Here is a 13,185-nt window from a genome sequence, read left to right as displayed (position 1 = left end):
TCATAAGTGGTAAATTCATAAATATTTTACAGGACTTAAATGTTCAGTAATACATAATTTATCAGGAATGTTCAACATGTATTATATGTTCTGGTTTTGATAGTACTAAACTAAAATAATAAACTCTTCAATCATCATCAGTGTTTTTAAAGAAATTATCATATTTTTTGCTATATTTTTACACTGAAATACTCAGGCTTATCCAGTTCAGTAAAATACTGCTTCAATTTCATTTCCTTTCATTAATTTTTTTAAAATTAAAACATAAAAAGATAATATCTTTATATATAGATATGACTGTTTTAGCTTTCTGCTGCTTTTATAAAAATATGTAGGTATGCACATCCAGATTGTGACAATGTTATAGGATATAAAATACAATTTATCCTTAAGTAATACCTGTAACAAATTTATAGAATAATTCAACTTCATTTCACCAAAGATTAAACAATTCATGAAATATTACAATTGGGAATGTCATAAAGTATTTCTTTTATACATATATGAATAATGAAAGCATATGACTGCTGCTAAAAAGGATAAAATGTGTTTTCCTTAGTCTGTGACTTAGGATTTCACTACATAACATGACACTAACTTACAATATATTTGATTTTGTAAAAATATCGTATGAGTATAATAATATTGCAATAACCACTTGTCACTGTTCAACAGGTAATAAAGATGTGTTTTGAGTTATAAGAACATACACAATGTTGCTTATTATCAGAGAAATTAATATTTTTAAGGCAATTCATTTTAGTTCCATAACACAAAGGCAGACTGTTTTCTAACTGAAACACCTTTTTTGTAAATGAAGCATGATATAACCCAACCAGACATACAAAAAATGTAACATTAATAACGACAAATATAAATTGTTTAAACTTAAACTTAGATACATTAATATATTTATATGCAAAGTGAAAAGAATAAATTTAAAGGCACATTTTTACCATTGTATGTTACAGCTGTTTCAATCTTTCTACAATTTTGTAATAAATTCTTATATAAATGTTGTTTATCTAACAGAAACATCATCTTCAAATAAACAGAAATCTCAAGAGTACAGAAACTGTGTTGATACATTCAGTTCACAGCAAAAATGACCTGAAACAGCTCATAATACAGTCTACTGGAATATTCATTGATCAAATTTTTAATTTGGGTTTCAAAAAATAAATTTAATATTGAAGAAAATGATATGAAGAACACTTGGGGTATTATTACACTATTTACAATATGAATTGAACTTTAACATTAAAGTTTGAATGCTGAAATTGATAGATTCCAGTTGAATGCAATATTATTTACAACAAAAAACTATAATTTGTTGCTAGCAAACCAAATTTTTGGTTTAAACCTAGCAAGGTTCACAGTTCTAATGTTATAAATCTTAAGCCACACACATTTCAATTGATTTCTAAGTTTTGTTTTCTTAATTTTCCAAGTTAAAACATGTCAAATTCCAAATCGCTGACACAGCTTTAACTGATGTGTGTTTTAACTTTTAATTCATAAGTAAAGTTTTGAATTTTAAAACATATTGTGAGAAATTTCATGCTTGGTCCTGGCTAATTAAAGTTTAGAATTTTTTCAGATTTCAAAAGTTGATAAGTTTATGTTCAATGCTAAAATTTCATATCTTCATAAACACATGTCAGCTTTTAGTCTAATCATACAAATGTCATATTTTCAACATTAAACATGGCAAGTTTTTGTCAAAGCACTTGAGATTATCAGAATAAAATTACCAGGTTTTAGTTTAATACAAGGATTTGAAAGTTTTGAGTAAAGAGTTGGTTTTACTATAATGTTAAGGCTTTGAATTTTAATTAAATTTTAAAAATTACCCATAGTAACGTTTTGAATGTTGGAAGTTCCTGTTGTGAATGTTCAATAATAGTTTCCTCTATAAATGCATGTTAAGGCCTGGCATGGCCAAGCGCGTAAGGCGTGCGACTCGTAATCCGAGGGTCGCGGGTTCGCGCCTGCATCGCGCTAAGCATGCTCGCCCTCCCAGCAGTGGGGGTGTATAATGTTACGGTCAATCCCACTATTCGTTGGTAAAAGAGTAGCCCAAGAGTTGGTGGTGGGTGGTGATGACTAGCTGCCTTCCCTCTAGTCTTACACTACTAAATTAGGGACAGCTAGCACAGATAGCCCTCAAGTAGCTTTGTGCGAAATTCCAAAACAAACAAACAAACAATAAATGCATGCCTTTAACTTACACATATGTCCCATGCATTAACAATTTTTCCAGTTACTAGATGGATGGCACAATTTAGAATAGATTACAACTCTTGTATAAAATTGTAATTGGACATGTGCCTATAAACCAATGCAACATGCTTACGTGTTTTAATTCTACATGTAGGTGCAAAAAGAAATATTGTAAAAAATTTACCTACTGACCTATAATGTTTCTTTAGTAAAAATTGATAAAAATAAATGAATAAAAAGTAAAACAAGTATAAATTTTAAATCAACTCAAACATTAAAAAATAGTGTCACATATAAACCAACTTAATGATTAAAAATATTTAATACTTATAAAAAACTAAGCATGGTGGGAGTAATGCCATGTCAATAATCTGAAATCTACTGCACAATGATTTTTACTCCACTATTAAAAATCATAATTTATAATGAAGCAAGACTATAAAAAATGACTTTCATTAAAGGTTAGCTTTGTGTTAAAATGAAGCCAAAACAACCTTTACCTTAAATATGCTTTATAATAATAAAATCTACACTTCTATATATTCAGTATATATATCAAAGTAAATATCTCTATCACAAGAGAAGCTTGGTATTTATGCCTTGATCCGCAATAAACCAAAATCTTCAAGTAGTAATACACAATGATTAACTAACTTTTTCTACAACTTCTTCAAATATTTTGTCTTTTTTATCAGAATGCTGCAACATGTGAGTGCACCATATGCTTTTCTCAGCTCACTTACATTCACTGAAACTTTGTTGTAATCCACCCTCTCTTCAAACACCTACAGAAATGAAGCAAAATCAGTCATGGCACACAGAAAATCTCTGTGAAAACTAATGGTGAATTATGCCTTATCAATATCTATAGTTATGTCAAGCAACAGCATGACAATAAAAGTATTAAATCTTAAGAACTTACTCATGCCCAATTAAAAGATAGTATCTAACAGCTAAAATAGTAATAAATACTATGCATAAAACTTTGTCTATGAAACCACAAGCACATAATGGCTAACATTTTACATATCTGATATCTGTGTAATAATGTACAGATATAGTTTTATCCCATATCAAAATATGGTAATTCCTCCCTAGCTTATATTGTCTATTTAGCAAAAATCAGAAACAAATACTTCATGATCAAAGTCAGCCTGTTGAATACAAAATTAAATAATATGTTTTTATCTTTATTTACATAAAATGCATAATTGATGAGTACTATGGTAATACTTATTTTTTTTTTGCCACTTTTGTTACAGTTTTTGTGACAATAAAGCTGACTAAAACAGTTTTCCTGAAACCTGTTATAGTTTACTTTTTGTCATATTCTTTAAAATCCCACACACACAATGTTCAACAGAATTTGACCAAGTTATTGCATATAAGACTACCAAAACTTAAAATAAGTAAAAGAGTTACTTCTAAACCTTGACAATAAACTTACGCGGATAACAACTTTATCTACTAAAGCTGAAAAAGGCTGTTGCATTAGTTTGTGAATATTACGAAACACTTATAAAGTTTGAGTTTCAGCAGCTAAAGAATATTATATTATAAATACCACATCAAAAGTTTGTAGCTCCAGTAATCTCAAGTATAATGTTAATTTAGACAACAGGAGCATACAAATAATTATATAAAAGGACAAATGTTAAAGAGCTTTCACTGACTTGTATAAAGGAATAGACAACAATGAAAGATATTTATTATAATATGAATGAATAATCTTGTGTTATTCTATGTTTTAATATCTAAAACCTATAATTTTCTTTGTACATAAACCATCACTTTGGGATATGTGAATATATTCTTATTACTGTATGAAAAATTCAGTTATTATTATTTAAGATCTAAATATCACATCATATATTAAGCAAATTAGCTATTTCATACATTGGGTTAATCTTTAGCTTTATGTGGGTAGCTGCTTTATCAGTAGTTATTAATAGTGAAGTTACCTTAACATATAATCATTTCCCTCACTGGGAAAAATCTATAAGCAAACCACCCAAAGTTGAAAAACTGTCTGGTAAAAATATCATAAAATCTCTGCCCACTGTGGTTATTGAAATCAGACTTTTAGTGTTCTAAGCCCTGAGACCCATTGCTTATCATATGTAAACCACTAAAGTACTAAGGGAACAACATTTACAATGCTAACAAACATGAGTGTACTACTGAAACCTTAAAATTAATATTTTAATATAACGTAGAATGCTTACTTACAATGAAATATATATCGATATAGATACACACACACAAATTTTGTAAACCCATATCTTAAACATTCATTAGTGAGTTACTGCTATTTATAATGAGATTTCTTTGAGATATTTATGATTCTGGATCTTCAATTCCAAACAAAATTATTTTCTTCACACTCTTGTAAAACATCTAACACACTACTAACACAAAACATGGTTGTTGGTGCCAGTTTATAAGTACAAACCTTTTTTTTATTTTTTATTGTTGAATTCTACAGATAGCTGATATATGTGTAGATATACAACATAATTATTTATAGAAATGCTACCAACTGTGAAAAATATAGATAGAAAATTGGTGAAAATATGGCTAACCTGTAAATAATATCATATGTATTGCTGGTGGGTATGGGCTACTTTTAACAGCTCCATTGTACTTGACCCTATATTACCTATCATGAGAGCTCTCTCAAATCTCACTCATGTTAATCCCACAAGAAAGATGGCAACTTCTCAAAACATGACAGAAACAAGAAGTAATATGACAAAGAGAAATGTTTATTGAAGCTCTGGCTAATATCCTAACATCTAACAACTCTCCATCATATTTTACCATACTTGGAAAACTTGAGAATGACTTCAGATTTCAAAAAAATCAGATTCCTGCATAAAGTTGAAAAAATATCATGGTTATTTGGTTAATATAATAATAATATTCTAACTACTAAATAAGTTAATATTATTTCAAAGTGTAAAAAGCACATGTAAAGAAATAAACCTTAACACTCTCTGGAAATTCTGCAGAATAGATCAAAGTCCCATTGACGTATACACAGTTGGCAGCATTATCATCAGGAACTGTGATTGTCTGGTATCTAAAGGAAGCTTCTTGTTCAATCCTCTGTCATGAAAAAAGAAAAAAAATGTCTGTAATGTAATTCTGTTACAAACTACTGTGTGACACATTTTACCTTAGAAGGAAATAAACTACCACCCATGATTTTGCAAACTAAAATTATTTCAAAAATTGAACATATATGATACAAGTTATCACATAACCAAGAATTTTTTATTATTAAGTGTTGAGCATTTTAAACATAAAACACATCAAAACTATTCTATACATTTAATGAGCTACATTAAAAGAAAGATTTACAGGAGAACTACATAAAGTACCTCTACCGACCACTTCATGATGTGAAGTGAGTAACTACAGTAAAATCTTAAGAGTCAGATATCAGTCAGTTATGTGAAATATGATTCAAACAGCTAATAACATTCAGGTTTTTACCATATTCATTATTCTATTAGACTTATTAAATTTTTTATCTTTAGTTATTTTGATCAGCAGATGCATTTTTACATTAAGCTTAGGAGATACATTTCAAAAATCTATAATATAATATAAAGACAAGTAAAATAAACTGAATGAAATACACATTATTCATAATGGCACAAACTAGATTAAAGTATACTGATGAGTTGAGCTAGAAGATTTAATCAATCACCAATGAGTAATGATTACATCGATTAATGTTACATGAACTAATTTATAAATTTAAATTACTCTTTCTTATACTGTGTTTGATTATTCCAATGATCAATAAGTCAAAATTTATTATCACAAAAATAATCAACTGATCAAAATATCACTATTATGTTTTTTGTTGGTAAGCACAATACTACATACTGGGCTAACTGTAATCTTCCCACTTTTAGCTTTATAAATTCTTGTATTTTTACTTCAAATTTGTTCTGCTTTGGTAATTCAGGTAATTAAAAACTCACTGTATATGATTCATGGGTCTTTGCCACCAAATTCAATTATACTGTCTTTGGTATACAAAGTTACTAAGACTATCTGCCTTCTATAAATAAATGTGAACAACTGAATAGTGAGAAGGTGCCTGCTGATTTTCTGCCAATTTTTTTGTTTTTTTAAACTATTTTTTGCACAAAATACATCTGTTTAGTGACACTCATCACTTTTTATAGGAATACTGTAATAATTAATTGACTGAATGTAAATAATTGAATAATCAATTAGCAAATACCACTGATGCATTGATGAATAGCTATTTCCAAACTGATTTAAGTTGCAAGAGTCAATAAAAGTCTTCTTAAATACCATAGTAACATGAAAAAAGTTTGAATAAACTTGTAAAAAAAACATTTAAAAAGCCAGTGATGTACCTTGAGAACACTTTTGCTTTCCTTCCCTTCACTAACACACAGAATGTCAGGACCTGCCACTGACACCAAAGATTTTATGTGAAGTGTATGTCCAATTTTGATAGGAGTCACGGGATATTCTGGAAAAGCTGCTGCTAAAGCACGAGCTCCAGCTTCATTTGTACAATTTGAAAGACCAACAAAAAACTCTCGACCTAAATAAGATGTACAAACAAGATTAAACACCATTAAGCATCCACAAAAGAAAGAATTAGGAATAAATTTGAGCTTTTAAAGTTCAAAATAACTCTAGCATGAATAAAGCACAGACACGAGGTTAAATGATATAAAGACCTGTGAATACATTCAGACTATAGAGGCAGAAACAAAATTTCAATACAGCAAAGTAGGAATAAAATTGTAATGATTCATAAAAACCAGTTCTACACAGTAAATATGCAGTGGGACATGATGACTGTAGTTATACATTCATCAAATCACAGAATTAAAATATACCCTTAAAACCATAACTGTTTTACTTCTTGCATTTGGAATCCAATGCTTATAAAAACACACACCTTGATTACATCACACATTAATATATGCACAGATAAAAATAAAATATTAATTATATTTGAATAAGTTAATGTTCGTAGTTATTTAATGACAGTGATGATTATTTTTATTCTGTCTAATGAGTGCAAGTTAATGCAGCTCATTATTATAGTCACCTTGAGATTAATTAAGGGTGTGGAATTCTTATCACCTGATCCCAGGACAATGAGATTTGCCTGAGAAACAAATTTTGCCATTATACTCTCTTCATTGGGCACATAGTTTTTATTTTTCAAATCTGTGTTTTACTGCTGGAAAAACACCCTACACAGATTTATAGGAAGCCATTCAAGTTCCTGAAATTTTGAACAAGGGAAATTTTGCACATGCACACAAACATTTGAAAATGCAACTCTCTAATCCTCACACCAAAACTATTTACATAAATATACAATTAACTCATATATCAATAGTCATATATATAGAGTAACACACAACTTTATATTAATTCAACATTATTAAATTCCTTTAGTTTACAGCAGGAGCCCAGTAAAACTTGACTGTCATCTCTAACAACACAGTAAAAATTACAAAAACCATTAACCTGCTGAAAAATGTAAATATATGAATAAATGTATATTTAGAGCTTAAATACAATATGTGGTATACATCAGTTTTGACATAAGTGAACTGTTAACTGCATTCTTGATGACAAGAAACCCACATGAAATAAAAATTATCTCAGAATGGCTGGTATGGGTATTAGCACTTTTATTGATAAGGAGAGAACAACGTTTTGATCTTCCTAGGTCATCTTCAGGTTAAAAATGCCAGGTGAAAATAACTCATTTTCTCAAAATGGCCAAAAACTGGATATACAACATATTACAGTTGAGCTTTTAATATGTGTAAAATTCATATATGATTATTAATACTTATTACTCACATACATACATTTTTGCATTGTAAAAAAATCTAACAGATGACAACAGATAGAAAATACAACAAAAGATAATCCATGTTTCATAATTTTACATCTTATGAATCAGACACTTTTGAAAAGATATTTAGGCATTGTCATTTTACTAATTTTAAAAACTCACTGTGTCCATTTAAGAGTATATTTGTTATGTGTCCATAATATTACACATTTAATGTAGATATCATGACAAATACACACATTATAGCTTTAACCTCACAGAAATGATGCAAACAAATAGGTTGTCAGTGCATTTTATTTCACTTTCTCAATGTTTTTTTCTAAAACCCTGAATTTTTTGTTTGTTGTTCACTTTTAAATAAAAAGCAAAATCGTAAAAGTTATATGCAATATTTTTAGTGTGTTTTATAGGAGAACTAGATATCTTTAGCAGTTTGTCTCTAAGACAAGAAGAAATCTTTAAAAAATTCCACACCATTGGTATAACCCTTAACATCTTTGTAGTATTAATAGTCATCTAACAGGGAGAAAAAATAGTTTATTTGTAACATACAGTGTGAATAGAAGCTAAGTTAATATGTTTTTAATACTGCATATGGTTACATGTTGTCTATTTTCACATAAACAGAGTTCCAGATTTATGTAAGTCGCAGCAAGCTTTCTTTGATTATTTTGTCAACAAACAACTTAGGCTACACTCACCTTCCACATCAGATTAGGATAAACCAACATTAAGTTTGTGGAAAAACAGTAGTGTTAGTGCTAATTCTAATCTATGTGTCACTCCAAGTACCAAATCAATAATAGACAGTAGAAGTATCAACTTGTAATGAGTGGAGTTTTTATTTGAGGCTTAAAGCCCTTCCTTGTATTTCAGCTGGTACAATATCAATGTCAAAACACTATTATGAACCAGTTTTCCTAGTTTTAACTTCAAGCCCTAGTCAGAGGACACTGGTTTTCATATATTTTCATATTATTATACACACACATACTCACTGCATAACAAACACACAGATGACAATAATATTAGATCATTGTTTTATTCTACTAAATAAAAACATACCTTTATATAATGTGCATATTAAGGATATAACTTTTAAATTAATGGTTTCCAAACTTTATGTAGTGGAATTCCCCAACTCACCATTATTTTTCTTGCCCACCCTCCTTCATATGCAATACTATAGCAACAAGTAGCAATACCAATCAGGGTTGTTAACTTTTTGTTGTTAAAAGAGATTTAACTTTTTTGTTACAAGTTTCAATTTTATTAGCCTAGTTTATCTTGTCTTTGTTTTTTCTGCTTCTTTAATTGTTATTTTTGGGTTCTCCTGGAAAAAGGCCATGCCCCCCCCAAGGGTCTACCCCACAGTTTTTATGGAAAACAGGGAATCAATGTATTTTTACCTGTGAAGAGTACATCACCACCTTCTATTGTTGCACTTGGATCTGCAATTTCTATGACTGGTAGCTCTAGCTCTCTTTTAATGATCATTCTAATAATCTCCACCTACAAAAGAAAAACATTGATCATTGTAAGAGTTTGAATTATTAACTTTTTAAAATGGCTATTAAAAGATATTTGACTGAAAAGTAAAAGCAATAACAAGTGGAAGGTTAATCCATGGAATAAATAATAACAGAGTATAGTAATGTCAGACCTTGATTATTTAGCTATAACACAGTTACAGAAAGTATTAACAAATATTTTATACATGTGATGTGTACTAGTCATCATGGATGAATCAGACATTTCCTGTTAAGTGAGGAGGATCAAATTCACAGAGTACTACAAAGCTACCAATGTAAGTTTGTTGACAGGAAAAAATCCTTAGGCAAGAAAATTTGGTGATTCATGGGAACTGTAAAAGGCAACCATCCTGTCTGTTTCAAAAGTTTATTTTTTTTAGTTTAAAGCTCAAGGCAGTTTAACTAAACTCAGACTTACACCTGTAATGATCCTTCTGTAATGAAGCAGATCTAACACACTTTGTGGAAATCGGTTAACCTGAGAATATCACAATATGAATAAAGATTTATGAATTGCTAGCATCTGAGACTGCTGAATGAACAGTAACATTTACAACTAATTAACATTTTTGAAAAGTGGAAGCAGCAACAAATAACTTGTACCAAATAGTGTGGTGGTTAGCCCAGTTCTCTTAAAATTTGGTGGATCTGGTATGTACTTGTTGGAACACAAGGGCAAGAGGTATTTCCCTCTTGATAAAGGAGTGACCAAAATACTAGATCTCACAGTATATCATAAGACTACCACTAAGTCCAATCATTGAGGGCTTTATTCTGAAAAAATATACATAAACTAGATGTAAATGAAGAGATCACACCTCATCTGTGTCTAAGAGGTTTTACTTGCAGAATAAAGGTAGTTATTATCAATCCTGGTTCTGGCATAAACATCCTCAAGACTGATATCCTGTGGAGCTTACTGGCCACTTTTCCTTTGCAACCTGTGCACAGGTGTTCCACAGTAATTATCCAATGTCAGCCATATCACCCCAGTAATAATAAACTGCAGAAGTGAATGTGGGAGAAGTCATAGTACCCATATGTACCCAAGTGGTGATTTGTCTTTTATTGTCTAGTGCTTCAGTGTTGTGTAATAGTTACAAAGCTCACACATGAAATAAGTTGTATTCTGTCAGTACTGCACTTATGAACAACTGATTACCAAGCTGTCAATTCTGGCAATGATAATTTGAATACATAAATCACACTTCAACCTAATTCACAGTTACCAACACATCTGAGACCACTAGATGAGGATTTCACAGATAACCTAAGGACAATATAGTAAAAGCAGCTGAGCAGCTGGTTAGTAGAACATGGCTTGGTATATGTGTGACTGAATGGTTGATGGATCAAACTACAGTCACATAACATTGCATAAATATAGATAACACATGACTGCTTCAATAACTACTATTTAGGCTTCTCTGGAGTGTTAGCAATGTAACCAGTGATGAAATACAGTGACTGTTAAACAAGTTAATAGTTTAGAACTATTAGCAACAGTTACAAGAAATTGTGTAATGATAGTATTGATCTTAATACTGAAAAGTGTGACACCCAAGACACATTCTTGAAAGGCTCCAAGATCCTGTGTGAATGAACGAGAGAAAGTAAAACCCACAAGGACTTGGAATCATCTGTTAAATAAAAACAATAGGAATATGAATAGGCAAATGGCCATGCAAACCATATGAATGGAGTTTTTACAAAATGCTGTACTTCCACTTTGTGTCATAAGCCTTTTCAAGATCAAAGAAGACAAAAACAAGATGCTCTCATTTGAGAAAGGGGTTCCCTGATCTATATTTTAAATCAAATCAGGTGGTCCACAGTGTAGAGCTGTTGAAGAAACCTACCTTAGGTAGGCAAGAGGAGGTTGTTTGATTCAAGGAATTAAACAATCTATCAAAGAAAGATGGGTATTAACTATCCTTTTTTAGACCGTACAGAGAAAGCTAGTCAAAGTAATTGAATGATAATTAGGTGGAATCTTGGGATTCTTCCCACACTTAGAAAAAGTAAGACAACAGCTTTGTTTCAAGCATCAAGAAAAATGTTCTGCCAAATTCAGTTAAAAGCAACCAGTAGAAAAACAAGGAAAACAGGAGAGAGACAAACAACATCTCATAATAAATATATCATGTTCAACTGATGTACTGCTAGACCAATGAATAGTGAGCTTGAGTTCTACCAGTATAAAGGGATGATTATAGTAGGAGAGATGATCAGCCCCAAAAGGACAAAGACCATTACTCTGCCCAAAACTTGATGGATAAGAAAGCAGGGGAGGAAGCAGAAGTGCTGGAAAGATAAGAAAAGCTCTCACTGAAAGTATTGATGATGCACTGGATATCAGCAACTTCTTGACAGTTGGAGAGCAAGATGGAAGAGGGATGGGAAACATACCTCTAAGTGACCTTCCAAATCCTGTCCCATATGAATTTGGAACTGGTAGCAAAAGAAATCCAAGATTCCTTTTGGCTTTGGTGTCTAACCTGAGAAGCCTGAATATGGGCCTGCTGGAAAGTAATGTAATTTTAAAGAGTGTGATACCTGCAAATGTATCCCAGGACAATTCCTGAGCCTTCTATGCCCAATAAAAGGCTAGAGACCACTAAGTATGAGTAAACTCTGGGAAATGTGTTGACATTTTAGATATAGAATGAACAGCTGCTTGAAAAATACAATCAGTTATTGCTTCCACTAAGTCATTAATAGATGGTAATCTAACAACAGCAGGATCAAGTTCTTAGAGGGAGAGCCAATTGACCTTGTTTACCTTTCTCTATAACAAAGGTCTTTAAAAATATAGGCAAATGAACAATGCTCTGTGGTTACTGTTACCCCTTCAAGAAAAGTGAGATAAAAGTGAAGGGAAACAGACAGATATCTCAACAGTAGTAAAAAGTTAATTAGGCATACAACAATATGTAAAATAACCAGTATTGAAGATAGACAGATCATAAACTGAATGCAAATGCTCCAATCAATATCAGCACCACCCCAGAAGAGATTGTGCCCATTAAAGTCTCCCAGGATGAATAAGGGAGACTGCAACTGTTCTACGACAGCATCAAGGTCTGACTGGTCATGTCTCCTCAGAAGACAAGTAATGAGAACAGCGATGGTATAAATCAAGGGCATACAAATGGCTACAGCTTCCAAGGGTGTTTCAAGTAGCATGGACAAGGTGGGTACATTCTAGTCAACCATCAGTGCAACCCCTCCATGAACTTGTCCATCACACAATCAGTCAATCCAATATAAGGAAGACTGCTAAAAGGTATCAGAATAAATACATTTTAGGAAAGACACATAGGATGATAGGTATCAACCAAGGCCTTAATGTCATCTAAATTACAATGAAAACCTCGACAGTTCCACGGTATCAAAGTGGCTATTTTTAATTAAAATGGTGGAGATATGGGCAGAAAATCTTTCTATTTATGATCACATCATTTTTCTTTACTGGAAGAAGGCCTGTTGACCTCCATGGATCCTGCCCTGGATCAAGTTGGCAGATCTTTGTCTCTTGAAGTATGTTCCAATGAC

At 31.3% G+C, this 13,185-nt stretch overlaps 1 protein-coding gene across 1 annotated transcript in view; it reads right to left on the bottom strand.

Moving 5' to 3' along the window:
- Positions 1 to 140: 140 nt before the first annotated feature.
- LOC143223809 (N(G),N(G)-dimethylarginine dimethylaminohydrolase 1-like) overlaps positions 141 to 13,185 on the bottom strand; it is a 56,512-nt gene continuing 43,467 nt past the window's right edge. Inside the window, exons 2-5 of the mRNA XM_076452277.1 lie at positions 9,508 to 9,610; positions 6,624 to 6,817; positions 5,209 to 5,331; positions 141 to 3,008 (exon numbers count right to left, since the gene is read on the bottom strand). Of these exons, the coding sequence (XP_076308392.1) occupies positions 2,883 to 3,008; positions 5,209 to 5,331; positions 6,624 to 6,817; positions 9,508 to 9,610 (546 nt within the window). The 3' untranslated portion in view covers positions 141 to 2,882. The remainder of the gene's footprint in view (positions 3,009 to 5,208; positions 5,332 to 6,623; positions 6,818 to 9,507; positions 9,611 to 13,185) is intronic.

This window comes from Tachypleus tridentatus, chromosome 1, assembly GCF_004210375.1.
Source record: "Tachypleus tridentatus isolate NWPU-2018 chromosome 1, ASM421037v1, whole genome shotgun sequence".
Lineage (NCBI taxonomy): Eukaryota > Metazoa > Arthropoda > Merostomata > Xiphosura > Limulidae > Tachypleus > Tachypleus tridentatus.
This window is presented reverse-complemented; position numbering and strand designations above follow the sequence as displayed.